Source organism: Aedes aegypti, chromosome 3, assembly GCF_002204515.2.
Source record: "Aedes aegypti strain LVP_AGWG chromosome 3, AaegL5.0 Primary Assembly, whole genome shotgun sequence".
Classification (NCBI taxonomy): Eukaryota; Metazoa; Arthropoda; class Insecta; order Diptera; family Culicidae; genus Aedes; species Aedes aegypti.
Genome location: NC_035109.1, coordinates 249,770,642 through 249,798,098, shown reverse-complemented (window position 1 = coordinate 249,798,098; position 27,457 = coordinate 249,770,642). Strand labels below are relative to the sequence as shown.

The window sequence follows — 27,457 nt, the reverse complement described above, 5'->3', positions numbered from 1 at the left end:
AAATGAACTTGTCATATTTTCCATTTTGCCATTAATTAATTTCTCAATATTATTTACAGCCTCATTAAGAGTGCCGTTAACATTCTGTACCAATTCTTCCATACCGGACTTTAACGCGTTGCCTATCTGAGCAGCCAGTTGGTTTCGAATATCATCGATAGAATCCGAAAGTGAAGAAATTTTCTTCATATCTTCTTCCATTGATCCGATATTAAACACGCTACTGTTCTGCTCACCACAACTCGGACGAGATAGGCAATCATCACACTTGAAAAAAACATTTGCATTATCTGTGATCAACCTTGCTGCTGCCTTGTTTTCAACGGAGGAACACTGCGCATGGAAGTATTTCTCGCATCGGAAACAAAACAATGGCAGCCCGTTGATCGCAATCCCCCCCCTGCATGCCCCGCACTCCATCCCCCCCGCAATGACTACCGAGGAGTTAAAGCGCACAACGATACACAGAGAGACAAACAGTGAAACAATACCGCACAAACAAACTCAACCACAGCTTGCTGACGAAATTGCCTTATGGCACCGTCACTTGCAGCCGTGGCGAGGGAAATTAAATTCAATTTAAACACAACAGGCAACGGAGAGACTACTGTCTTCTACTTATCCTGATCACAAACACTTTTAGGCACACGCAGATTGTAATTTCTTCGCGGCACTCTGCTGATTTCACACGTAAATTAAAATTTAATTAACACCGCACGGCAAGACAAACCACAATGTTCACCATCACAATAACATTCTTGAATGTTATACAAGTAAGTATACAATTAAAAAAAAAATAGCTCTACATTTTACACATGCAGATTTGAAACTATTTTATGTTTTATCACCAATGTTGAAAGATAAAAGAAATTAAAATAACTAAACTAAAGCGAAAACTAAGGTATAACATAAAATGTAGTTCATCACATAGCTTATTGAAAACTCAAGCGAAACAAAAAAAAAATTACGTACAGCTGAAGAAAATCCACAGAAACTAGTGCCTTTCGATCGTCTAATACACAAGGAATTTCAAGCAATAGTTCTCAAGCACGGTAGGAAATCTTGGGTTGGATAGAGGAAATATCAGATTTCTGTTTCTTTAGGAAGAAGAGAATCTTTAGTGTGCGCGGTTGAGTTTCGTGTTAGAAGTCCCTGATGAAGATGGGCTGTCGTGTTTAAATATGCCGGTGAATGAACTCATCAACTTTTTTGATTTGGTTTTCTTCTCTTTATCTTTGTCAAGGACTGAAGCTGACGCTTTATGTTGAGATTCCGATAAACCTGATGTAACGGTAGCGGAATCAAGCAGTGGCTTACTAATTCTTTCAGGAAGTTTGGGAATGGTAGAAGTTGTTTCTAGAATCGGTGTAATTTGCACAGGTTTAATGGAAATCGGAACCGGAGGGGCTTTTCGTTTTCCATGCGACAACGGCTTTTTGTGGGCCAAATCATCCATCTGACTGCTGCCTTCCGAGAGTGCTAGAGATGAAGACGAGGATGTCAGGTCAGATATAGAGATATTCAACTGATTGGAAGATTCTGAAAGTGATTGGGTGTTTCCCGGTTCGGTTCGTTTTGATAATGTGCTTGGAAAGTCATCTTTGGAGTCTCTGTCCAAATATTGATTTTGATCTGAAACATGCAAGTTTTCATCGTGGCTTAACGTAGAATCAGTAATCAAATCTTTTTCAGAAGTCAAACTAACTGATTCAGGTGGATTTTCTAACGAAGCACTATTCTCCATAATTTCAATCACCGTTGGGGTAGTATCAATAAAATCTGATACATTAATTTCCTTTGAAAATGTACATTCAATATCATTGGTTATCAATGTTTCGTCAACTACAAGTGGTATATCAGCGGAAAGATCAACTTCGATTTCAGCTTCCGATTCTATTTCCAAGAACTCATCTTCACTGGAAACAGAAACAGTGTCACGGAACACATCCTCAGAAAAGACTTGTTCATTCTGCTCAAACTCAGTCACAGAGTCTAATATAGATTTCTCATCGTCTTCTGATTTATTAATTAGGTTATTGCCTTCGAAGAGAACTTCGATGGGATTAATGCCTGATTGAAGCTGAATTTCATCAGGAATGGTGTCCTCGATACTGGAAGCTGTTTGCTCGAGTTTTATTCCTTCTTCTTCGTCTTGCTGTTTTGAAGGAGCTTTAACATGGAGTTCACTCGTTCTTTTTATGTCCTCTGTCGTGTTTGGTTTGGTCAGTGATTCTTTTGGAACATTTTGTTTCTGGGTTTCCATCCATTTCAAAAATAATGCATAGTTCTGATCTGTTTCCGGTGGAATGAAATGTGAAGGGGAAGGAGTGGCATGTGTTGTGTAAATCATATGACTGTAAGGTTCCCGAGAAAAACTAGCCTGTGTTATAGCTGGAAGGGGACTGGAAGGAATTTCAGTCAATGTAGCGGAAGGAGAAACGAACTGAGAACTATTGCCATGGTATTGGTCTGAGCCTGTGCCATCATAGAAAACAACGTCGTCATCCTTGCGTATGAAAAATAAGAAAGACTATAATTGAAGCGTGCAACTTTATTTTCAAAAAAGGTGTAGAGAACGATAACCAGGTAGATTATAGGCTTGACACGAATTCAATAAATAGTTTAATTTCCGCTAAAACCTAATAAAATGATATTTGTTCGTATCAAGCCAAATCCTTCGTGAAAGAGATGTTCTATTTGAAGAGCGGTCGAACTTACCTCTCGTGTTTTAGATTTCACACGTGGTCTAACGGTATTACTCATCGAAGCCGTTCGACTCAATCCTGGCTCTGCACTCGAATATCCTGAACTGATATCGTCTGAGGATCGAATATAACTAAAATGGAAAAAAAGTGAAATAGTATCATTTATGCTGCATGTCGAACTTCAGTCCGGAAACCTACTTATACGGCGGTGGTGGATTGTGGTGTGGTGTCCCGGCTATTTCCACCTCCGGAAAATACATTTCCACATGGCGACCGCCGGAAGAGGATCGAGCACTTTTAGAGCGCAGCACCCTCTGGGGCCGGGTCAGTTCATCAATCTCCTCCTGGGTGCGGTGCGTGTCCGGTTCCGACAGGTCGCTCAAACTATAGCTTCTACGTAGCGTTTGCACCAAACCGCCACCGCCCTGATATACGAAACATGATGGTCGATTGAAAGTTACATAACACAATTCACGAGAAAAACGAATTTGCGAATAAATGAGGAATATAACAGGTATGTGAAATTGCGTAACAGTTTGAAGGAAGACATTTTTGAAAAAAAAAGTCATCAATTAAGAGAGGATCGTACATCCTCCTCACTTCAAACGTTTGCAATAATTGTGTTACATGGAATAAATAAAAGTTACATTAGTGAATATGATGAAACAAAAAAGGTGCATACGTACCATGAAAATTAGAAGAAACGATGATGAATAAAAAGTGTTACACAAATTAGATTATTTGCGATTAACTTTGAAGCAGTAAACGGCAGCACTGCGAAAGCAATTTTTTGTGTGGCAATTTCGATCTCTATTCTTCATGCTTAATCAAAACCTAGCTCAAATCGGAGAAACAACTAACATACATTTATCATAAATGGGTTACAGGATCATATGAAACCAATATTTTTTTAAATTATGAATTTAGTAGCTTGTGTCCGGTACTGGGGGACCTCCCTCTAATTCTTGAAGTGGTTACATACGTCATTTATTTTTATAGATTTGACACTTGAACAAATTGTTATAAAATAAATATAAATTCAGATGAGGACCGTTTGGTTATTGTAATGCAGACTTGCATGACGCGTGACTGTTAAACACAATTTCTTGTGAGCATTAAAAACAACCAGACATCGAAGATAACCATTTAGGATTAAAATTTAATACTTAGAATCACACAAACGATTATCTTTAGCGGTAAATAATGTTCAATTGCTCTCCATTAACTTCAAGCGTGTGCTGGAATAAGAGCGTAAGAAATAAAAGCGATTTTTCTGTACAGATTATTATTTCGTGATAAAGGCAACAGGATGATGGAATTTTTACGCACCATAACGCAAGTTTGCATCGCTGGCTGACATACGTTCTGATTTGAAAAAAAAAAAGTTGTTGAAAAAATATAAAGATTTTGCTCCACACAGCTCATTCGATAATAGTTAACATTCTGAATATCCTCTCAACATTTGAGCTAATTTCGATTAAAACTGAGACTGCACAAGCCCATCAAAGTTTGTATGAGAATTAGTATGAGAAAACCAAGTAATTCATTAAATTGGCATAGTGTTTGTCCATGGCTTTTGCAGTCTCAGTTTTCATCCAAATGAACTCAAATTTCAGGTGGACACGCAGAATTTGATCTAGAATCTAATAAGCGATGTGGAGCAAAAACCGATTTTTGAACTACCTTAATAAAACTTGGTTCGATGAAGAGTGCCAGAGAGTGACAGATATGAAGAATGTCGCCAGAAGCCGTATGCTTGTGGCCGGTACCCGATAGAACAGAGAGCGGCAGAGGGCAGCGAGAGCTGAAGAAAAGCGAATCCACCACCGAAAGAAAAGGCAGCACGACAAAAATGTGGAAGCATGAACCGAACGGGCTGCCAGGGATGGTAGGAGCACTTTCAGCAATTGCTGAACGATGAAAATGGAAATTTAACAAGAAACAGGTTGAACATTGATGATGATGACCAAGCTGTGGACCCACCGACCATAGGAGAGGTTAAAAAGCCTATCAGCGATCTGAAGAACTGTAAGGCTGCTGAGAAGGACGAGATCCCGGTCAAGATTCTCAAGCACGGAAGTGGAGCTTTACCAGTCGATCCATCGAGTACTTCTGAAGATATCGAAGGACGAAAAAATGACCACCGGCTGGTTGGATTGCCTTATACGCCCAATATATAAAAAGGGCATAGACTGGAGTATGCCAAGTATAGAGGAATTACCCTTCTGAATGCGGTGTACAAAATTCTGTCGCGCATCCTGTCTAACAGACTGAGAGACCGGTCGAAGAGTACTTTGTCGGCGAATAGCAAGCTGGTTTTCGTGAAGGCCGCTCGACAACGGACCAGATGTTTAGCGGAATTTGGGGCAAGTGTGCCACCTTAAGCAAATTGTTCTCTAACTTTGCCCAAGACTTATAAAAACCACCAATTTAGCCTCATGATGATAGTTTCACATCTTTTCATAACCACTGTGCCATTTGAAATGAAAATAATTTCAAAAAGTATTAGTTTTGGAGCTTCTCAAATATCATCCAAACTAACCTATTTTTCGACACTATGGGGCAAGTGTGCCACCCATATGGGGCAAGACGGCCACCGAATGAACATCGCATGTAATTCTACTTGTAATGAAATTTTCTTTATTTCATATTAATATTTTAAGTTTACCGTAATAAGGTGGTGCTTTATAACAAGGTTCAAAACATGCGTAACTCTCTATTACTCACTCGAATTACTAAAATGATTATTTTTGTCTCCATTCAATACAATATAAGTAGTACCCTTATATTACGGCATATATGTATAATATTACACTAGATCAGCACTAAATAACGGTAAAATATTGATGTAGATATGAAAAACGGTACTTAATAAGCCGAAAAACATGTTATTATTGAATATTTTGAGATAAAATCACTTTGGGGGGCAAAACATGTTAGTTATTCCCCTACTATACTTCAGAAACCACTACCGGTGCCTCATTTTAGTTTATTATTATGATTTTGTTGATGATGTTTACATTTTTATAAATTTCACTTCAACAATTTTTGTTTATCAAATAGGTGGCACACTTGCCCCAATAACTATACATTTCAACCAAACTGGATTTTGTATGTAAAACTAAATACTTTTTTCGTTCAAATGCCACAATAACTTACACATTTGAATAGTTTCACGATTTACAGTACGTTAGAAAAATCTGTTAATAATTTACCTTTTACCATGCTATTTGGAAACAACGAAATCTTATAAAAATCCACTCAAATTTGGTTGTCTTTGCAAAAATCGATGTAAATACGTGTAAAATAGAGCAATGTTCATCATATTTTGATTATCATATTGTGAACTATGAAGGAACATATTGTTAAGCTCAAAGAAAAAATATATATTGTAGTTTTTATGAAAAGCAGGGGTGGCACACTTGCCCCTATGGCACACTTGCCCCAAAGTCCGCTAGCTAGCGAATTAACCTAGATTTTTCTTCTTCTTGACTTTGACGTCCCCACTGGGATTGGACAAATCCGGCTACTTAGCGTAGTGTTCTAAGAGCACTTCCACAGTTATTAACAGAGAGCTTTCTTTGTCAAAGTTGCCATTTTCGGATTCGTATATCGTGTGGCAGGTACGATGATACTATATGCCCAGGGAAGTCAAGAAAATTTACGAAAAGATCCTGGACCAACCGGGAATCGAGCCCAGACATCGTCAGCATGGCTTTGCTTTGTAGCCGCGGACTCTAACCACTGGGCTAAGGAAGAATCCTACATGAATTCCGGGAATATAACTTTCAGATTGACCATCTGTTTATTGATTTCAAGGCGGCGTACGGCTTAGTGAAGAGAAATGAGCTGAGGCAGATAATAAAATATTGTCAGAAAACGATCAACGACGACAAATCTTATGTCATATTCTCATTCTATAATCAACCATCTGGAGAAACGCAATCAGGTCGATGCCATTTACATTGACTTTGCTACAGCATTCGAAAAAGTGCCGCATGAACTAGCTATTGAAAAGCTGAGCCGGCATGGTCTGCCATTTTGGGTGATTCAATGGCTGAAGTCCTATCTCTCATCGAGAAAGCTTTCGTCAAAGTGCACGACGCAAGATCAAATCTCGATTACTTTTTCAAATCGACGTAAGTAACTTTTATACGGTTTTGAGAAAATTAATTAGGAAAAATCACAATCTATCTTCTAAAACTGTTTTTAAAATGAATCACCTTTTAAACATTTTTTTTTTTGCCGTGTACTTCGCTCAAATTTTGCATACACTCAGCTCACGTTCAAAAACTAGGTAGTTTCTATTATTTCCCACAAAAATAATTATAAGAAAATGATAAGCCGTTTCATTCAGTTACTTTCGACGTTTTTCTACCAGTGTAAAATCGGCTCAAGTAGTGTTTTGATTTGATTCGTGGTTAAGTCACTTTGTCTCTCCATACAGCGGGGCGGCGAAAGTAGTGGTTAGGTTGCGAAAGTTGAAAATATTACTTTCGTCGTTTTGTAAATCCGGATATTAAACGTTCTAAAAGTTGAGTTGGTACAGAGCGGTACGTGTAGAATTCCGCCTGCTTAACACGTAGGATCGATAAAGTAAGTTTGTATACTTTTTTGACTTGAGTCTGTATGAATAAGTTTTCGAGAAATGTTTTTGATATCCCCTCTGGAGTTCCACAGGGCAGCCATCTTGGGCCACTTATTTTCATCCTGTATATCAACGATCTATGTGAGACCCTCAACTCTAGCAAACTACTGTACGCCGATGACTTGAAGCTGTTCCGTGTCATCAAATCGCTTTTGGATTGCTGTGCTTTGCAAGCCAATATCAGAATCGTATCTCTTTGGTGTGAAGTAAATGGAATGCAGATGAATATTTCGAAGTGTAAGGTGATTACATTCACCCGCCGTCAGTCTAGTATCTCGTTCGATTACTCTCTGGATAACACGTCGCTGGAAAAGGTTCGAACGATCCAGGACCTTGGAGTAATCCTTGATGGCAAGCTTCGATTTAACGAACACATCTCGGTGACAACAGCTAAAGCCAACGCGATGCTCGGCTTCCTGCGCCGGAACACATCGCAGTTCGATAACGTGCATGCTCTCAAATCACTGTACAGTGCTATAGTTCGACCCATACTCGAATACGGAGTCCAGATATGGGCACCGTACCACGCCGTGCATATTGAACGCATCGAAAGAGTTCAAAAACACTTCCTAAGGTTTGCATTTCTTTTTCTACCTCGGAATGATCCGGCCCTACGAAAATCGGTGTGCACTAATCGGTCTGCAGTCGTTAGCGAGTCGTCGAGTGATGCTTCAACATCTGTTTACTTTCGACGTTGTCAAAAATAACATTGACTTCAGCCTTCTGGAGAATGTCAGACTACACGTTCCCATTCGTTAGCTTCGAAATCGCCAACTGTTGTTGATTCCTGGCCATAGCACTATTTACGGACTGAATAATCCTTTTGCTATATGTTGTAGACTGTTCAATCAAGTGTGTAATGTGTTCGACTTTAATATTAGTAAATTAATTTATAAGAATAGGATTAAGTCTATTCAACAGTCGGTGCGATTTCCAAGTCGAAGATGAAGCAAATAAATAAATATCTGAAAATGGTTTTCCGGCGAAACTAATTAGGCTGATACGTGGTACGCTCGATGGTTCGAAATCAAGCGTTCGGATCGCAGACGAGTTGTCTACTTTGTTCGTGATGTTAGACGGATTGAAGCACGAATACGCTGGCTGTACGCAGTGGAAGAGGACCTGGTGGCTGTAAACGTTCGGGTCAACTGGAGAAGTATCGCCCAAAACCGACGAAGATGGAGTTCTACAATACGCCCAGCAATGGCTGTAGCCCTCAAGATATCAAGGTAATAAGCACCCTGTTCGACCTGATGCAAAGTGCTCTTCAAGTTTACTGAGGTTACCTATCGCACTTACGTGGAATTCACGTAGGTGCCTAAGTTCATTTTGATATCTGCATCTGCATGTACATTCGGTGTTGTGCTCAAATCCTAAGATGGCGCCCGCTTGATTTTTGAAGAACTTCAGAAGCTGCTGCTGCTGCACTGTGCAAGATTGATTTCAAGGTAAATATGCTTCGAATACCGAAGAATCCCTGCAATACTTCTTATTTTATACCTGATTTATAACCTCTATCAATTATAGCACGCAAAGGCTACAAGACAGACCAAACTCGCAAAATTGGGGAAAATGCTCAGATTGACATTAAAAATATCAGAATCTTTTAAGTTTGTTTACATTTTCCAATTGGGAATTAGCTTTCTTCCAAAGCCTATTAGAAATAAGATTGGTCTTCATTACAGTTAAATTTAATGTAAAACCATCTAGGTACCTTTGAAACGCTTCGTAAAGGCTACCGGTAAATCCACGTAGCTCTTACGTTTAGCGACGGTGGAATGGACGAACTTCCAAAGTTCATGCGTTCATTCTGGGCTACCTATGATTTACGTAAGAGCTACGTGAAAAGTGCGATGGGAAAAAAATCACGTATGTTTCTACGTAACAATGACGTTTGGATTATTTTGAGTGTAGGTATATGTCAGTTAAGGGGGCAGGATTCGTCATTGATTTTGGAATTTTTAAAGGCAGTTTTTTCGTTCAAAATCAAGAAAATTTTCAGGAAAATGTGTTCACCGTATTGTATTCTCCAAATGAAACACAGTGAACACATTTTCATCGAATAATTTTCAGTTTTGAAAAGAAAAACTGCTTTTGAAGTTTCGATAATGACGATGATTACGATGACGGAGCGTTGAGCGTTAACACAAATTTGGGTTATCCCACGGAAGAGCCGGATTGCGTTAAATAAAGTCAAGGTTGGGTTGATTTGTGGCTCCGTATATTGGTCAGATCATTGGCAACTGCAAACTCAACTATCACAGGGCTGGTAGCAAAAGGTAGTGCCGAAAAATGTTATTTTAGTGACCAGATTTGTGAAATAAGTGACTAAATAGTGACTTCCGATTCTGGAAAAAGTGACTAAAAGTGACTTGAAAATCAAAACTTAATTAGTTTTATTTCAGTTCTACTACACTGCTTTGCGATGAAGAAGGGAATATCCAATATGATCTACTACAGGTAGTAGGTCTAGTTGACTACTAAATTTGTATATTTTTATTGTACTTCCAAAATTTCCAGATATTGCCAACAATTTTAAGCAGAGAAGTTAGCATTTACGCAAATAATCCTTTTTTTAGTAGATTTCCAACCATTTCAAAGTGTTAGAAAGATACTTTGAAGAAGATCACCATTTGTGTCTTTTTTACCAAAGAATTTCATTTTGTAATGTAAATTTCAAAAAGAATTTGGTATACATGTGAAATTTTTTTTTTCACACTCCCAACAAATGATATATTGAAAACCGCTTAAATTGAATTCATTGTAAAATGTGTCGATCTGTTTCCAATACTTCAAGTCAATAAGAATTATTAGCCTATACATGAAGTTGGATCAAATATAATATTCACAGAAGGATACTTTCTATTAGTGTAACTAGGTCAAGATTACGGAAAGTTTAATATTTGGCCATCGATCAATATTTCAAATTAAAAATGATGATGGAAGATCGAATATGATGCTTAAAACCAATGTAGGGGGATTAGGGGCATAATGAACACCCGGGGTGAAATGGATACCCCTTCAATCTCTGAGAATATGCATACTTCATCAAAAGTTCACACACTGCATGAAATCTGTATTGCATTTGAAATGTTAGACGGTAAAAAAGTTTATGTTTTGCTTCAATTGTCCTTTAACTTTAAGTTTTTCTTTACTTTAAATTGTCATTTTAATGCTTACATTATAAGCAAGACGGTGGGAGAATTTATTTTTTAAGCAAAATAACGAACCTAAAAAGGCTCTTTTTAGCTCTTATGATAGAGGGATAGCCCTTTACACATCGGAACGACTGACAGACATCAAATATTTTGGAATCATTAAATTTCTTACAAATGTTCATTTTGCCCCGATACCTAGCCTTGTCTTGGACCTAATTTTCTATCGCACTTTTCTGGCATATGATATGACTTTTATTACCATGAATGAATGTAGCATATCGTACTAACATAAAACATGAAAACTAGCCGGGAGTTATTTGAAAAAATGTCATTGTATGGTCTTAAAATAAGCATTTCCTTCCCCTATTATAGACGCATCCTTCGAACGCCGACTAAGGGTGAACAAATAGTTGAATCAAGCCTGAGTGAAATTAAAATTTTCCATCAGCAAGTTAAATGGGAGGTACATTTCTCCGAATAGGCATTTAGCATAAAGACGATAGGCTTGATTCATCTGAGTTATGCTTTGAAAGTAGGTATTAGCACAAAGCTTCTAATATTTTAATCAATGACACTTTCATGATCCACTTGGTATTGGGGAATATTGACTATAAAGTCGAATTGTCATAAACTATATAATAATATAATATAATAGTTTAATATCGCGCATGTTCTTGTCAAAGGGGCCCAAATAGCCGTAGCGTTAAACGCGCAGCTATTCAGCAAGACCAAGCTGAGGGTCGTGGGTTCGAATCCCACCGGTCGAGGATCTTTTCGGGTTGGAAATTTTCTGGACTTGCCAGGGCATAGAGTATCTTCGTACCTGCCACACGATATACGCATGCAAAAATGGTCATCGGCACAGTAAGCTTAATAACTGTGGAAGTGCTCATAAGAACACTAAGCTGAGAAGTAGGCTCTGTCCCAGTGAGGACGTAATGTCAGAAAGAAGAAGAGCCTTGTCAAATATAAACTGCGTGGCTTTCTAAAAACCTCCAGCCGAAGTGAATCAAAAGTGCCAAGAAGAGGATCCGACTCCCCACATTTCTTTGAAGAAACCATGCACGATTTCATGAGCGATTCATCGAAAACGATACATTTTATGAAGCATTTCTGTATTACGTATTAATCCATGGCTATATGCTTTGGAAGCATTCTCAAAAAGCTTTGAAAAAAGGAAGTAGACTCTACCGAAGTTCTATTCGGCCATTTTTAAAGGTTTGGTTTGCGAAAAAAGACTGACCTAAGAGGTATGATAATTTTTTATTCGCAAATATAACATTAAATAATTATTCTTGAATTTGCATTTTAGTATAAATACCTATTTTATAGGATTTTGTAAATTTTTAAGGAGCTAATGTGCTCCACACTAGGAAGTTTTGGTTAATAAAACGAATTTCGAAGACAAAGAGAATAATTAGGATGCATATTTTAAACCGTAGTGTTCGACAATAGAAAACAAATATCTAACACCACAAGATACAAAAAATCCTATTAAATGAGAATGCACCAGATTTTCAAAAAGAATACTAAAGTTTTACAACAATGAACTTACAACATACTAATAATAGCTTAGATACTATTACAAATTAGGGAGTTGATGCCGGTTATGGACCCTTTGCGTATTATGGACCCCCTACAGAAAAACATAAAATTAACACTCAAAGCAACTTTATTCCTATGAAAATCCACCGGGGGAACTTCGATTAGATTGTTAGTCAGCAGTTTCAGGTAAAATATTTAGTTTGAGACGCATAAATCTGGACAAACATTTCAAAAGGGCACATCGACATTGGTAAACATTGGCTTTGTAAGATGCTGATGAACCCGATTCAACTCGATCACGCTCATCAATACCACTATCAGGAAGAGCTAACACCAATCTTTCTGATAGTGGTGTTAGTTTGCGTGGGCGGGCTCAAAAGGGCTCAACAGCAACGTTTCTGATAAAAGGCTCAAGACCTCTTGGGCCCTTTTCAAATGTTTGTCCAGAAATACAGATATTTGAACAGTTTTGTAAATGAAACCACACAAGAGGGTCCATAATACGCATTTCCAGGTGGGTCCATAATAGGCTCGTCGGCAGCGAGCCGGATTACATGGGAATCAAATGGAGGGTCCATAATACGCAACGTCAAATTTGTAAACAATCCTATTATGGACCCCGGGAGGGTCCATAATAGGCATTCGGACAACAGATTTTCAAATGCATATATCGCTGGAAAAATCGAATGATTTTGTATGTTTCATTGACGTAAATGAAGTAAAAACATTGAATTTGTTGTTAGACTCCACAAAACGTATATGCGTCTGAGATATCATTGCGGAAAAGCGTCTAGAATGAATTTCAGCTACTAAGGGGTCCATTACTAGCACTGAAACCCTAAGTGGCACTCTATGAAAGATTAACTTTTTTCACAAAAAAAAACAACCATGAATCAAAGTTTTGATACTGACATTAAGTTAAATTTAAACTTAGCCTAAATTTAAAAAAGGCTGATTCATAATTTTCTCTCGAAAATTTAGCTCAAAATAGTTGAAAAAAGTGACTTTTTGACGAAAAAAGTGACTTTAGTTGAAATGGCTTCAAAAAAGAGACTTTAAAGTGACTGGCTTAAAAAAAGTGACCAAGTCACTAAAAAGTGACTCGCTACCAGCCTTGCTATCACGTGGCAAACATGCAGTGTGCTAACTCATTTGTGTTTGACAGTTGTAATTCCGATTATGGAACTTCGTATCACTGTCCAGTTATCGCGCAACTGCATTGCAATTACTGTTTACCAAGTAAATTAATAGTTAAATCAACCTGATTTCAGCAGCCTGAATCTTCAGGACATTCTATTATTCTTAACCCGTATTTAGGGTGCTGTTGTTACCCATTGTGCTTAATGTGCTCATTTTGTTTATGCGATTTTCCCTCTCCAAGGGACCCCATTCCTATTTCTTTCCAACTTTCGCTTCCCTTTCCCTTCCCATCGGGTAGATGATGAAATGGGCTCAAATATACTCCACTGCACTGTGACGTCACGCATCAATTTTGACAGGTACTGGTCCTGTTGTTTACAGTTTGGACTTAGTACTTTTTTCGAATCATATTTAATTTCGTGAAAGTTTGCTGCGAAGAGGTCAAATCCACTGCAGATACCCACGGATCGTATTATTCTATCTTCCTACCGTGGAAAATCGTCACCATCAGCATGCTGGTGATAGAAATGCGAAGATGAAAAAATGATGGAAAAAACGACTAAGTCCGAAACGTAAACAACAGGACCAGCAGCTGTCAAATAAGTGAGGTTAGGCTCGTCATATACAGCGCTCTATGGCGATGGCACAAATTTCATAATAGGCGGGGAACGTGCCTCTGGAGCCGGCATTCTGAACGATTATTTTTGGCGGAAAATGGTGATCAATTGTTCTTCTTCAATTTTAAGCGTGTACTCTAATATGAGCGTAAGGAATAATATCGATTTTTCTATACCGATTTTTTCTTTCGTGGTAAAGGGAAAAATATGCAAGTTAGCCTCATGTGCCAAATTCGATCTTCATGAAAGTCGTGATATTATTGCTGTGTGCGTTTGAAATGCAAATATCAAATGCGGGAACATCAAATGCGGTAAGATTTTTAACAAGAAAGGCGAAGCCAAAGATTGATTTTCTTCGCTAGGTTGACGATGATATGGATCATGGTTGCTAAGTAGCGGAATTTGGGGCAAGTGTGCCACCTTAAGCAAATTGTTCTCTAACTTTGCCTGAAGCTTATAAAATCCACCAATTTAGCCTCATGATGTTAGTTTCACATCTTTTATAACCACTGTGCCATTTAAAAAGTAAATAACTTCAAAAAGTATTAGTTTTGAAGTTTCTCATATATCATCCAAAATGACTTATTTTTCGACACTATGGGGCAAGTGTGCCACCCATATGGGGCATGACGGCCACCGAATAAAAATCGCATGTAATTCTACTTGTAATGGAATTTTCTTTATTTCCTATTACTTTACTTACAAAGCAGACGCTAATCGATAATTTAAAAAAATAATTTAAAGTTTACCGTAATAAGGGGATGCTTTATAACAAGGCACAAAACATGCGTAACTCTCTATCACTCAATTCGAATACCTAAAATGGTTATTTTTGTCTCCATTCACTACAATATATGTATTATCCTTATATTACGGCGATTATGTATAATATTACACTAGATCAGCACGAAATAACGGTAAATATTGATGTAGATATGTAAAACGGTACTCAATAAGCCAAAAAAACATGTTATTATTGAATATTTTGAGAAAAAATCATTTTGGGGGCAAAAATGTCATTTATTCTTCTACTATATTTAAGAAACTACTACTGGTGCCTCATTTTGGTTTATTATTATGATTTTGTTGTTGATGTTCACATTTTTATAAATTTCACTCCAACAATTTGCGTTTACCAAATAGGTGGCACACTTGCCCCAATAAGTATAGATTTCAACCAAACTGAATTTCGTGTGTAAAACTAAATATTTGTTTCGTTCAAATGCCACAATAATTTACACATTTGAATAGTTTTACAATGTACAGTACGTTAGAAAAATCTGTTAATAACTTACCTTTTACCATGCTATTTAGAAACAAACAAAACCTTATAAAATTCCACTCAAATTTGATTGTCTTTGCAAAAGTCGATGTAAATACGTGAAAAATAGAGAAATTTTTTATCATATTTTGATCATTGTATTGTGAACTATAATGGAACACATTGTTATGCTCATAGAGAAAATATATACAGTGAAACCTCCATGAGTCGATATTGAAGGGACCATCGACTCATGGAAATATCGAGCAATCCTTTGGAAAGCTGCTTGTAGGGACCATCATAGTAACCATGAAATTTTGTTTTTAGTATGGTTCCATGAGTCGATATCGAGTCATGGAACATCGACTCATGGAGGTATCACTGTATTGTAGCGGACTTTGGGGCAACCCTGCTTTTTATAAAAACTACAATATATATTTTCTCTTTGAGCTTAACAATATGTTTCCCTATAATTCATAATACAATGATCAAAATATGATGAAAATTGCTCTATTTTTCACGTATTTACATCAACTTGTGCAAATGCAACCAAATTGGAGTGGATTTTTATAAGGTTTCGTTGTTTCTAAATAGCATGGTAAAGGGTAAATTATTAACAGATTTTTCTAACGTACTATACATCGTTAAACTATTCAAATGTGTAAGTTATTGTGGCATTTGAACGAAAACATTATTTAGTTTTACATACGAAATCCAGTTTGGTTGAAATGTATACTTATTGGGGCAAGTGTGCCACCTATTTAGTAAACAAAAATTGTTGGGGTGAAATGTATAAAAATGTAAACATCATCAACAAAATCATAATAATAAACCAAAATGAGGCACCAGTAGTAGTTACTGAAGTATAGTAGGGAAATAACTAACATGTTTGCCCCCCAAAGTGATTTTTTCTCAAAATAATCAATAATAACATGTTTTTCGGCTTATTAAGTACCGTTTTACATACCTATATCACTATTCTACCGTTATTTAGTGCTGATCTAGTTTGAAATTATACATATTCGCCGTAATGTAAGGGTAAAACATATATTGTATTAAATGAGACAAAAATAACCATTTTAGTTATACGAATTGAGTAATATGGAATTACGCATGTTTTGAACCTTGTTATAAAGCATCCCCTTATTACGGTAAACCTAAAATTATTTTTTTTAATTATCGATTAGTCGTCTGCTTTGTAAGTAATATTAATAGGAAATAAATAAAATTTCATTTCAAGTAGAATCACATGCGATGTTCATTCGGTGGCCGTCTTGCCCCATATGGGTGGCACACTTGCCCCATAGTGTCGAAAAATCGGTTATTTTGGATGATATTTGAGAAGCTCCAAAACTAATACTTTTTGAAATTATTTTCTTTTTAAATGGCACAGTGGTTATGAAAAGATGTGAAACTAACATCATGAGGCTAAATTAGTGGATTTTATAAGCTTTAGGCAAAGTTAGAGAACAATTTGCTTAAGGTGGCACATTTGCCCCAAATTCCGCTAGTTTTTGTAAAAAGCAGGGGTGGCACACTTGCCCCAAAGTCCGCTATCCTTTGATTACTTTGTGTTACCGCATTTGAAGCTCAGTTAGACTGGATTTGCACGTCAAACGCAAACAGCAATATTAGATCCTGTGTAGGCCGAAGTCCACGCAGAATCAAACGAATTTTTTTATTTTCTTCTTCTATCTGGCGTTGCGTCCCAAATATGATAAAATTAAATCACGTAAACATAACAGATTATGTAGCTTAGAAGCATCTATTCAGTCCATTTCGAAAAGTTTGAATTGTTCACCCCTCATCTCCTTCCTATACTGATGACGATAAGACAATACGGTATCATGTATCTCTGAATCTACTAAATTGATAATGCCCTACTAAATTTATATAAACAAAAATAGACGCGTAGCACGGACAGATACGTTAATAAATGAAGGTAGTGATAGACATCAGCCCATAGGTAAAGAACAAAAACTAATAAATAAGGAAAACATGGTATGTTTGTTTAAAACATTGATTTATTCTCAGAACATTGATTCCAATTAGTTATCTATCGAATAAAACAAAATTGAGGATGCATTGTGCTTCGGTGATTTGAGCTTTTCGCTATCAATTGTGATCATATTCGTTAATTTTAGCTACCATCTTGTATTAAATTTCCAATCTGAACGGAAATGCTATATTTATGCACTAATATTATTCTAAAATGTGTTGTCCGGGTTTTCTCACACGTTACGAGGTACTTCTATTTGCTTCGGATTTATCCCTACTGTATAGTTAACAACTAAGTGTAGAAAACATAAAATGCAAAACAAATCTCCACAATCAGAACCATTGGAGATCTCAATGATGTGCTATGTGTGAATTAAAGCTCGATAGCTTCGGTATGCTGAAAGATGTTCGAGAAAGTGAGACAAATGAGTTTTTATCTACTAGCAATAGCAAGACATGCAACTTGATTTATAAGCACTTCTATTAGATCCGCACATTTGTATCAAACTTGCGGTTACTTATTTCTGACATGGTAGTTTTTTTTTAAATAACGTAAAACCTTACAGGTAGTAGTTGTAATGACACAAAGTAAGTTATGAAACTAATCAGTTCTTGGACAGTTCACAAATAAAACTTAATTTGAGCACTTCATTGGTGTGAGCGATTGTTTAAAACAAATAAGGCTAAACTATACTCTAATCGACATCGATATCCATCGATTCCGAGTCCTTGCGGAGTTTCTTACGACCACGAGTGTTAACTGTTTTAGTTGGAACCGAATCGTTGGTAATGGGAGTGGTTCTACGACTCCGGCTGGTAGTGGAAGTAGTGGGGCCTTTCTTTTTTCTTAACTGCCCTTGACCTAGCAGACCCTTCTTCATCTTCCAATGCGCTTTCTTCATTGAAATCTAGCTTTGCGTTAGTTTCGTTATTAGCATGATATTGATCTATGGCAGCTTGAGCTTCTGCAAGCATTTTGCTCCTCTTCCTCAGAGTCAATCTCATAGATAATACTGTGGTTACGCGTGTTAGCTTGGGAACGTTTTGAAGCTTCTTTGTTTAACGCAGATTCAGCCGATCCGGGAACGTCTGATACGGGAAGTTTCTGCGGACAAGCTCGGGCCATCTACCTGTGATGTTTCATGGATTTCGCTCAGTGAAGCGGAAGCAAGTGCGTTATCGGACTGGCTCTGTCGCATCAAGCTAGGTATTTGAGGTGCGTTTAAAGCCTGAATTTTGATGTTTAGTTATGGGTTTAGTTATTTTTATGGTGGAGAAATGGAACGAAAAAGAAAAAAAAGAAGAAAATCCAATGTGGTTTGCTTGTTGGCCATCTTGTGCTTGCAAAAGCATAATTTTGACTGTTGTTATCTGATTTGCTCACGCTTTAGTGAATTAATACGAACATAAATACGATTGGTTTTAGATAGCTATAGAAATGTGCAAAACTAAAATAAGGTTAGCTAAATAAACGTATCGGTCAAAAACTAGGAATGACGATGTGTGTGCTGTTTCAGATAAGTAACAGACAAAAATGACAATTATTCAAGAACACGTACCTTAATCGCGGTTTGCATGATGACGTTAGTTGCATAGTTGACTCCTTTGGAACCTAATTGCAGCACAGCCGTATAGCCCTTTTCTTTGGCTTGGTTGATGTAATCGTCGATTTCCTAAAAAAAATCGTTGGTGTCATCAGTAAAATATTCAAAGAAATTTGAATAAGATGCTATTAATAATAACATTTTCTTAGATTGTATAATAACACAAAAAAGATTATTAAGAAACTTTGTAAATTAAACAAATGTTCAGTCTATTTTAGCAATCGCCATTGATTTGAATTGGCAATTTCTTTTCATAACCGTTTGTGTTACTGCCTTATATGTTTTACAAGGATACGGTTAGTAGTTGTTCTTACAATTTCTACAGTAATAATTGTAAAAATTTTGCTTCTCGTTTTTCAACTCAATTCAATTCATTTCGTTTAAATTAACAGGTTGTAGATAAATTATGTTCGAATTCTGTAGTTCAGCTTTTAAAATTACTTAAATTAAACACGTGGTTATGCTACACCAGTCCTAGTATCCTAGCATTAGGCAGTTTAGATAAAAAAAATATTTCAAGAGTTTTAGTAGTTTTAGTAAATTTGAAATTCGTAGAAAGTTTCGAACCTAAATTGACATGGAAAATTATATGGCAAAACCTGTTTTTTACTGTAACCATCACTAATATCTTCTAGTTTACAAAGCTCTGTTCAATATTACTATTAAAAGCCACGAACGAAAATGTAATTATTTTGTATTCATAAGAGCTGTGTCTCAATATGTTACCCACCTGTTCTCGTCGTGTCAGCATCGGGTGCACGAATTTCCGGTAAAGCGTTGAACTGCCCGAGTGGCCGGGGAGAGCAACCAGAGCACGATGATGACTTTGATTTCATAGTAGAACGGGAACCACGAGAGTAGGATGTCGGTGAACGTCTCGATGCAGGTGAAAAATGCAAACACAATCCAATACATCATCCATTTGACCTAGACCCGATTAGAAATGACAGAAAATAGTGAGTAAGAAATTGAGAGAGGACAAAAAAGTTGTTGATCGATCATTAATCTAGAAGCATTAATTGTAAGAATAATTCTAATATAATATCTTGCCGCTTGCAAAATGATATACACATGTAAATATCAATTGACAAAGATAAATCTCAATGGTTAGATTGATTCTTATTACAAAATTGTTGCCTCAACCAAATTTTCGTCATTCTGCACTTTGTTGCGTAATAGTATTTTATCCAACAAGGTTCAGAATAATGATTTTTACAGCACGAGCCATAAATTTAATTAATGAAGCATGCCGGTTTGGATCATTACGGCCAGTGCTGCCAAAATCTAGTAATGAGTCATAACGCAACTAAAATCAGTTACATAATGAACTAACGTGTACGCACCTTACTTTGCGCAGTTAAGAAATTATCATCCTATTTACGCTTCAAATAAGGCTAAAATCTGTATTTTTTCATTCAAACTTTTGCCAACAATAAGCTTTTGAACCCTTCAGTAGAACACAATGTCATAATTAAAAAATAAAATAAAAATAATCCATAAAAGAATTAAAAAATGCAAAGGTGATCTACCTTGTGCCTAACATTGCGCACAAAATCTAAATTGTTCCAAACTTTGCGCATGATGTGCCTAACTTTGCGCATATTTTAAAATGCTCGTTTGCTTTTAATAATTTTACTTTTTTACTGGTTTTGCATTGAACAAAAGTGTACAACTAATATGAGTTTCATCAGGAGTTTTTTCCGTGAATTTCAATTTAATTTATTCAATCACCCCAAACATAGAGTGACCACGAACAGTGAGTTACTATGTTCTTATTTTTTATTATATACTCACAAGATTACCATCTGTACAATATAGTTTACAGCCGTAGCTTGTGCTTATTTGTTTTCGTACGTTGCTTTATATAATTTATGCTCTTGTTTTTTTAATTCAACTTTTTTTCTTGTTGTTTTTTTCTTATTTTGTTCCATCGCTTTGAATAACTATAATATTATATTATATATTGTATAAGTGAATAACTACGAAATTTGATGCTCGTATCCACTGCTGATGGCCGTGACCGATTCGATTTCCCACAATTCGGAAGCATTTTAAAGAAAATATTCTCTGTTGTACATGTCGTCAGCTGAAGGGGAGGATTTCCAGATGCACTTGACGAGTCTTTAGCAGTGATGTGATTCAACTGAAGCTCAGGCGAGCTATGCTCGAAAGTTTTCTCGTTTGTCTATTAGTATTTCAAGCTGCAGGTTGCAAGAAAAAAATGAAACAAAGTGTGCGGGTGAAAAAAAGTATCGACGCGTCAATAGTGTTTGATCCGTTGAACCTGTTGCATGCTCTTTTGTGGGTGAGCGACGGAATTCGGATCGTGTCCGGTTCGCATAGTAATCGCACTATCGGTATCGATCATTCGTGTATATGTTCACGTATTCATTTAAAAATATATCTTTATCGTTTACCAAAACGAATCCTTTCCCATATCCAAACTCCTAGTGTTTTCTTGTGGAAGTGCAGAGGACTCCTCGGCTTCCATAAAGCAAGTAACACGTCGTCATTTTCCTCCCATTCCCAAACTGACCTGCATGCGGACACAGCCGGCGCCGGTATTGTTTGCTATAATAATGAGAGCACCAGTACTTAGACATTGAAGATGTTACTAATCCTGAGTAGCATCTGTTGGTTCCCTGTGTAAGTACAGCTGTTCTTGCAATAACGGAGTAGCAACTGCGGGCGGTCAATCATGCTCATGCTCATGCTAGTATTTCAAGCTGCAGGTTGCTTAGGATCTGTCCCTTAATGGACGGACCCTTACTTTCCAGCATCGAATCCATGAAAAGCATCGATAAGTTCGGGAGATGTATCGATCTCTCGCGATTAATTATGTTTTATTGAATTGCCGCCAGTACGGATATTCCATAATTGAACGCTTTTTGCTAGGCAACTGGAGCTTGAATCATTGTCCATCAACTGGGAAGCCAACCTTTGCGCTATCAATTATCCAAGTTTACAGTAAAAGTCTCCTCCTGCGTCAATACAGTGCATTTTCTGAGATTGTTCAATGCACACCTTGCCTTCAGCTTCACACAAAAGGTACTTTCAGGAATATTACATGTAGCCACTGCCATAAAAAGACACTGACACATTTATGCTTCCAGTGGGCATTTATTCCCTTTGAAGGAAGCACCACACTAGACAACGGACTAGCATGCAACGCCCAGTGGCACAGTCGGAAAACATTTCTCACGAAAAGTTTACCAGCCTGAGGCGGGAATCGAACCCACACTCCCTAGCACGATGCGGCTAAATGCCTGGTGACACTAACCGCACGGCTACAAAGCCCACGAAGGCCTTATGGATTGAGGGACCATTCCTCGTAAGATCGACAGCTTTAGTCATTTGCAAGGACTTACATGTATTTACATGCCATTCCGAATTGCTAGAAGTGCGCAAAAAATAAGACCCTCGTGTAAAACATGGGGCCTAACATTGCGCATCGCTTTTTTCAAAAAAAATTTCGACATATTATATGGAAAGTTAATGGAATTTCTAGAATATTACCTTTTTTTGCAAATACACCGCAAATATACTTTTCACAACACAGTTTTGTTAAGAAAAATGTTTATTTTTGGCAGAGCCACTCCTTAGCACTTGTGCTAAGACGGTTCAAAAGTTGACGTTTCATAAGGGTTTTTGTTTTTTTTACTAACATTAACGAGGGTTTTTTAGTAAACAAATGTATGTCAAATACTTATTTCACATAAACAAACATGTTGCTGAAACTGATTTGTTAAAAAATGAATGATCAATTATCATTATCATTCATGCTTCTTAAAAATGCGCAAAGTTTGGAGCTCCGCAAAGTTAGGTGCGTACACGGTATTATAATGAATTAATGGATCATTGAAGGTAGTTTTTACCAGTGTTTACCGCATCAAAACAAAGGCGTCACTGTATATGGGATTTAACATTGTAACAGCATTACTGTTCTGTCAAATACACAAGGCTACGGTGGCGCTATCTATGCTTTCCATAGCGGCCGTTTTGGTTATTTTAATGATCCATTGTTCGTAATTATGATCTCAGACCACCCTTGAAAAATTTTGGAAGTAAGAAATATACACTCAGACAAATTAATATAAACCTCATGAAACAACATGAACGATAGAATTTCATAAAGTTTTTAAACATACTTAGCGAAATGGGAGTCCCTAACGATGTTGGCCACGTGTGTCAGTGGTCAATTTGATTCAATAAAATATATTGCCCTCCAGTGGGCGAAAATGCAAAGAGTTTGTATTATTTATTTGTGTATTGTTATTGTCGTTCCAAAAATCTGAAGGCTACTCAAATGGTGAAGGATAGATAGTAAAATAGAAAAACTTTAATTTTCCACCATACATAACCTTCATGAGTCGATATTTGAAGGGACCACCGACACATGGAACAGAAATGCTTCGAAAAGTTGTTTGATGGGACCGTGATAGTAATCATTAAAGTTTGTTTTTAGTATGGTTCCATGAGTCGAAACCGAGTTATGGAACAACGACTCATTGAGGTTTCACCGTACACTATTAGAATAATTCAAACGTTTATGTCAAATCGTATACTTCAGGTTTAATATCACAACTCCAAGTCTGACGGGTTTCCTCCATGACAGGATTTCCTAACGAATGAATGAATACATGTGAGGAATCTCTTACTTCGTTTGTTTTACAAAGAAGCATAAGCAATAATCTTAGATATATTTTTCCATTATGTATTAAATACGCGAAAAATAGTAAAACAAATTATCATGGCATTCTATCAATAAGAGATTCCTTAGCCGAAGTGGTTAGAGTTTCGCGGCTACAAAGCAAAGCCATGTTGAAGGTGTGTGGGTTCGATTCCCGGTCGGTCAGGGTCTTTTCGTAATTGAAATTTCCTTGACTTCCCTGGGGCATAGAGTAATCATCGTATCTGCCACACGATATACGAACGCGAAAATGTTCAAGTTTGGCAAAGAAAAGCTCTCAGTTAATAAGAGAGATAGAGTCATAGATTTCCATGAGAAAGTATTCAACATGCAGCATTTGCTAACATAACGTGTAAATTGTGGCGGGACTAGACACGTTGCATTGGGTTCTAGGGTATCTACAGGAAATTCTGTAATATTTCAAGCTTAGTCCTTTGCAAGTTTGGCAAATTCCTTGGAAGTTTCTTAGAAACATTTTTAATGATTGAAAAAGTATGAAATTTTTCACTGTTTTTCATCATTTCCGGAACTCTCTCGATTCTACTGGTAGGTTTTTCATACGATTTCAACTTAAATCAGTAGTAGCCATACTTAAAAAATCTCAAAGATTCAATGGACTCAAAGATGGATTCTCAACCCGTATAGGCCTAAAGTGAAAGCAAAAATACCAAAACCAAAACACCGCTCAGCGAATATTGAACGAATTCAAAATATTTTTTGTCAAGTATACTTGTACACATATCTAGTTTCTGAAAGTGGTCCAGAGGACCTAGGGAATATTTTTGTAGGCAGAGTTATTCCGACCGGGAAATCGAACCCACACATCTTCATCATGGCTTTGGCTTTGTAGCCGCGGACGCCACACCACTCGCTAAGGAAGGCCCCCTAAAATTCTGATAATATTGTTTGCAAATCGTAGAAACTCAACGTCAGGTAACTATACACTCAATCTGTCGGGTAAAAATTACTGGGTTTTTGGACTACCGAGAAAGTCAGTAAACTAATGAAATTTGTTAAAATCGAAAAAAAGGAATTATTGTTTGAAAATTTTGCGGGTAGGCTATCGCTATATTTCAATACCAATTAGGGGGGCTGGGGGCAAGTAGGACACCTTAAGATATATAGGTTCATACCTTGTTTGCTTAGTACATTTTTTGAAGATTATTCCAGTGTAGGGGCAAGCTCACCTCATGTTCTAAATGATGTTATCGATAGATTTCATAAATATAAGAAACACATGATGATTTGAGATTTTTGAAAATGTTCCTTCTTATAAGGTTTTTAAACAAGGCACGGAGCATGAGTGCCACTCTTATGGGGCAAGAAGACCACCAGAGCAAAATGTCACAAATTTTGTATATTATTATTTCCCCGCCTAAACGATAAATTCTACAGTGAGTAAATATAAAAACTGAGGGATAAAAGTTGACGTATAGTTAAAAAGTAATTTTACGAAATTAATTTAGTTCTCTTCTTATTTGACTGTAACAATAATAGTAAACATTTTCAGAAACCATTTTGAATGTCCAAGATGGTTTATTTTGATTTTATTTAGTAGGAAACATTGATTTAATGCAATATTAAACAAGAAAAATAAAAGTTCATTTAATTTTAGATGAGAAAATTGCGGTGTCCCTCGTGCCCCGTAAGACATACTGTTTTAATATATGTAAAACTTAATGTCAAAAAGACTTTTTCGAAAAGATTTCCTCGCAGCTATATTAAACAATTGAAAATAATCAATACTGTGCGGAAAAATCAATATGTTTTGTATTTATTGGGAGTCAAACCTTGTTTTCCAGTCTTACATTCTTATAATATTTCGCATTTTTCGGGTTGGTGAGTTAAAGACATTTTTCTAATTTTTTGTACTAAACCTTTTTAACTGTAATATTTACACAACCCTCAATTAGTACTCAATTTATTCTTATCCTGCGTTAAACATCAAAACATTGATTTGAATTACGTGAAATTAGAGGTATCACTCTTGCCCCATGTCCCCCTACCAATAAAAAATAAAACCTGGCGATATTTGCCATTCAATCATGCATGACGATAGTTTACATTTTACTGACTTTTTCGGTAGGTAGTTCAAAAACCCTTTAAAATTTTACCGACCCCAGTAATCTAATCCGAGTGTGTAAGCGATACAGGAATTTTGCCCTCTTTCAAATATATCAAATGCTATATATCGATATTTTGATTCAATATATCGGTGGTATCGATACTTCGATTTGATAATCGTATCGAATGAAATATCGATACTTCACAATATCTGAACGTCCCTAATAAGCCATTTTACGAGACGTTCGAATGACGTTTTCTGGCGGGCCGCTCATTGTTGTTGTTCAAAAAACTAGCATGATATGTGAATGGCGCTGGTCACATTTTTGTTGGCGATGACGTCCCCGTCTCTTTCAGCGCATGTTTCTACCAGGTTTACATGAATTACAGGTAACGTAGATGAAAAATATCTTCCCTGCCTACTGATTTAAATCTTACATGCGAAAATCAAAAACTTTGTTTCATTGCCACCAGCGCCATTGATGAATATGCTCCTTCCAAATGTAGCGCTAGAAGAAACGTAAATAAATCGGCCCGCCAGAAACTTTCAAAGCTGGTAAACAAAAGGAAACCATATGATTTGAAACGTCTCATAAAATGGCTTATGCAATGTTTGTGTTTGGTATTTGCGGCATAATTTAAATTCAGTTAATGGGTTTCATAAACTATAGTGCCGATTCGATTTTATCACCTCACATACCGACAGAGTTTGAAATTTAGAATATTTCTAATGATTCTCAATTTAATACAATTGTAAATAACCTCTTGAATAGATCACAAAAAACTTTGACATTGAATTTAGTTGAGATATATGCTGACAGATATTCTAGAAAACACGACAAATAATTGAAATAGGACCTGCTACATGGTACATTTTACTTCACGTTTTTTACTTCAAATGCGCGGTAAACGTTTGAATTTTTTTGAAGTTGAAGAATATTGTAAAAACTTATCAAATTTTGGCTAAACTCTTACTTTTAACTTTTGAGGTGGCCCGTTTTACCCCGCTAGCGCATTCTACACCTAGTTAAAATTATGAATTAGAAATTTTCGTATACTTACATATTCTTGACGTTTTTGGTCCTGATGCTTTGTACGATGCATAGGCCGGATACAGCGTGCCGAACAGTAATCTAAAACCAGGAAACATAATGTTGGGATCGAGCGTTTCGTGGGCAGATGAGTTGCGACAAGTGAGCACAGGCCCATTCCGGTGACGGACATTCGTGGGAATGGAATTTTCGACAGCATCTGCAGAATGGCCCCGAATCGTGATAAGGAATTGCCACCTGCTCCTTACTGATAGGAATCTGTTCATCCTGATACTCTCCTACAGTCGAGTCATAAGCACCCCCTTCGTAATCTGACTCGTTCAACGAAGAAAGGGATTCGTTGTAGCCGTAGCGCGCACGATATCTAGCATTCACTGGTACCTTTCAACACTATCGTAGAAAACAGCTGAGTCGTTTAGGTAAACGTGCCGTTCTCGACCATTTGTAGACGAAGGGATGCGTCTTCTTACGTACAAATCTTCATCTAGCTCTGGCGCTGCCATTCTGCTATTTTTAGGATAGTTTTGTACCTCAAATTTATTTATTAGACTGCTGACATGTTATCCACGTAATGTCTTCTGCTCATGATGAATATTTTTTAACATTTGTCACTAGTAAAGCAACATCACATATCACTCTTATCAGGATTGGTTCGCCAAAGCATCACACGTGCAATTTTTATCGTCTTAACGTGGACGATTTCACAAGCAGCCCTGCAGGTATGTGGAAAACAAGTGGGAAATTTATTGATCTATTTCTCTCTAAAACACAATCCGGAATCACGAGTGTGCACTTGTGCTGTGCACGATTCTCACTCACGAACGGTAGCAGTGAAAGTGAAAACCAACGTGAATATAGCAACTTCTATAGCAGCGTTGCACGATTGCACTTTGGTCTGAGGCAACGACCAACAATAAACGCCAGAGTAGGTAGATATCTATTCTGAAGCAAAGAAACACCACTCCTCTCAAAATG

General features: G+C 36.9%; 1 protein-coding gene across 1 annotated transcript in view; it reads right to left on the bottom strand.

Annotated features, from left to right (window-relative positions):
• Window positions 1-27,060, bottom strand: part of LOC5568197 (receptor expression-enhancing protein 2) — a 44,311-nt gene extending 17,251 nt beyond the window's left edge. The window contains 7 exon segments of the mRNA XM_021855025.1: window positions 2,719-2,836; window positions 2,904-3,130; window positions 18,632-18,745; window positions 19,407-19,465; window positions 19,468-19,603; window positions 26,018-26,019; window positions 26,493-27,060. Coding sequence (XP_021710717.1) covers window positions 2,719-2,836; window positions 2,904-3,130; window positions 18,632-18,745; window positions 19,407-19,465; window positions 19,468-19,603; window positions 26,018-26,019; window positions 26,493-26,748 — 912 coding nt within the window. The 5' untranslated portion in view covers window positions 26,749-27,060.
• Window positions 27,061-27,457: the final 397 nt, after the last annotated feature.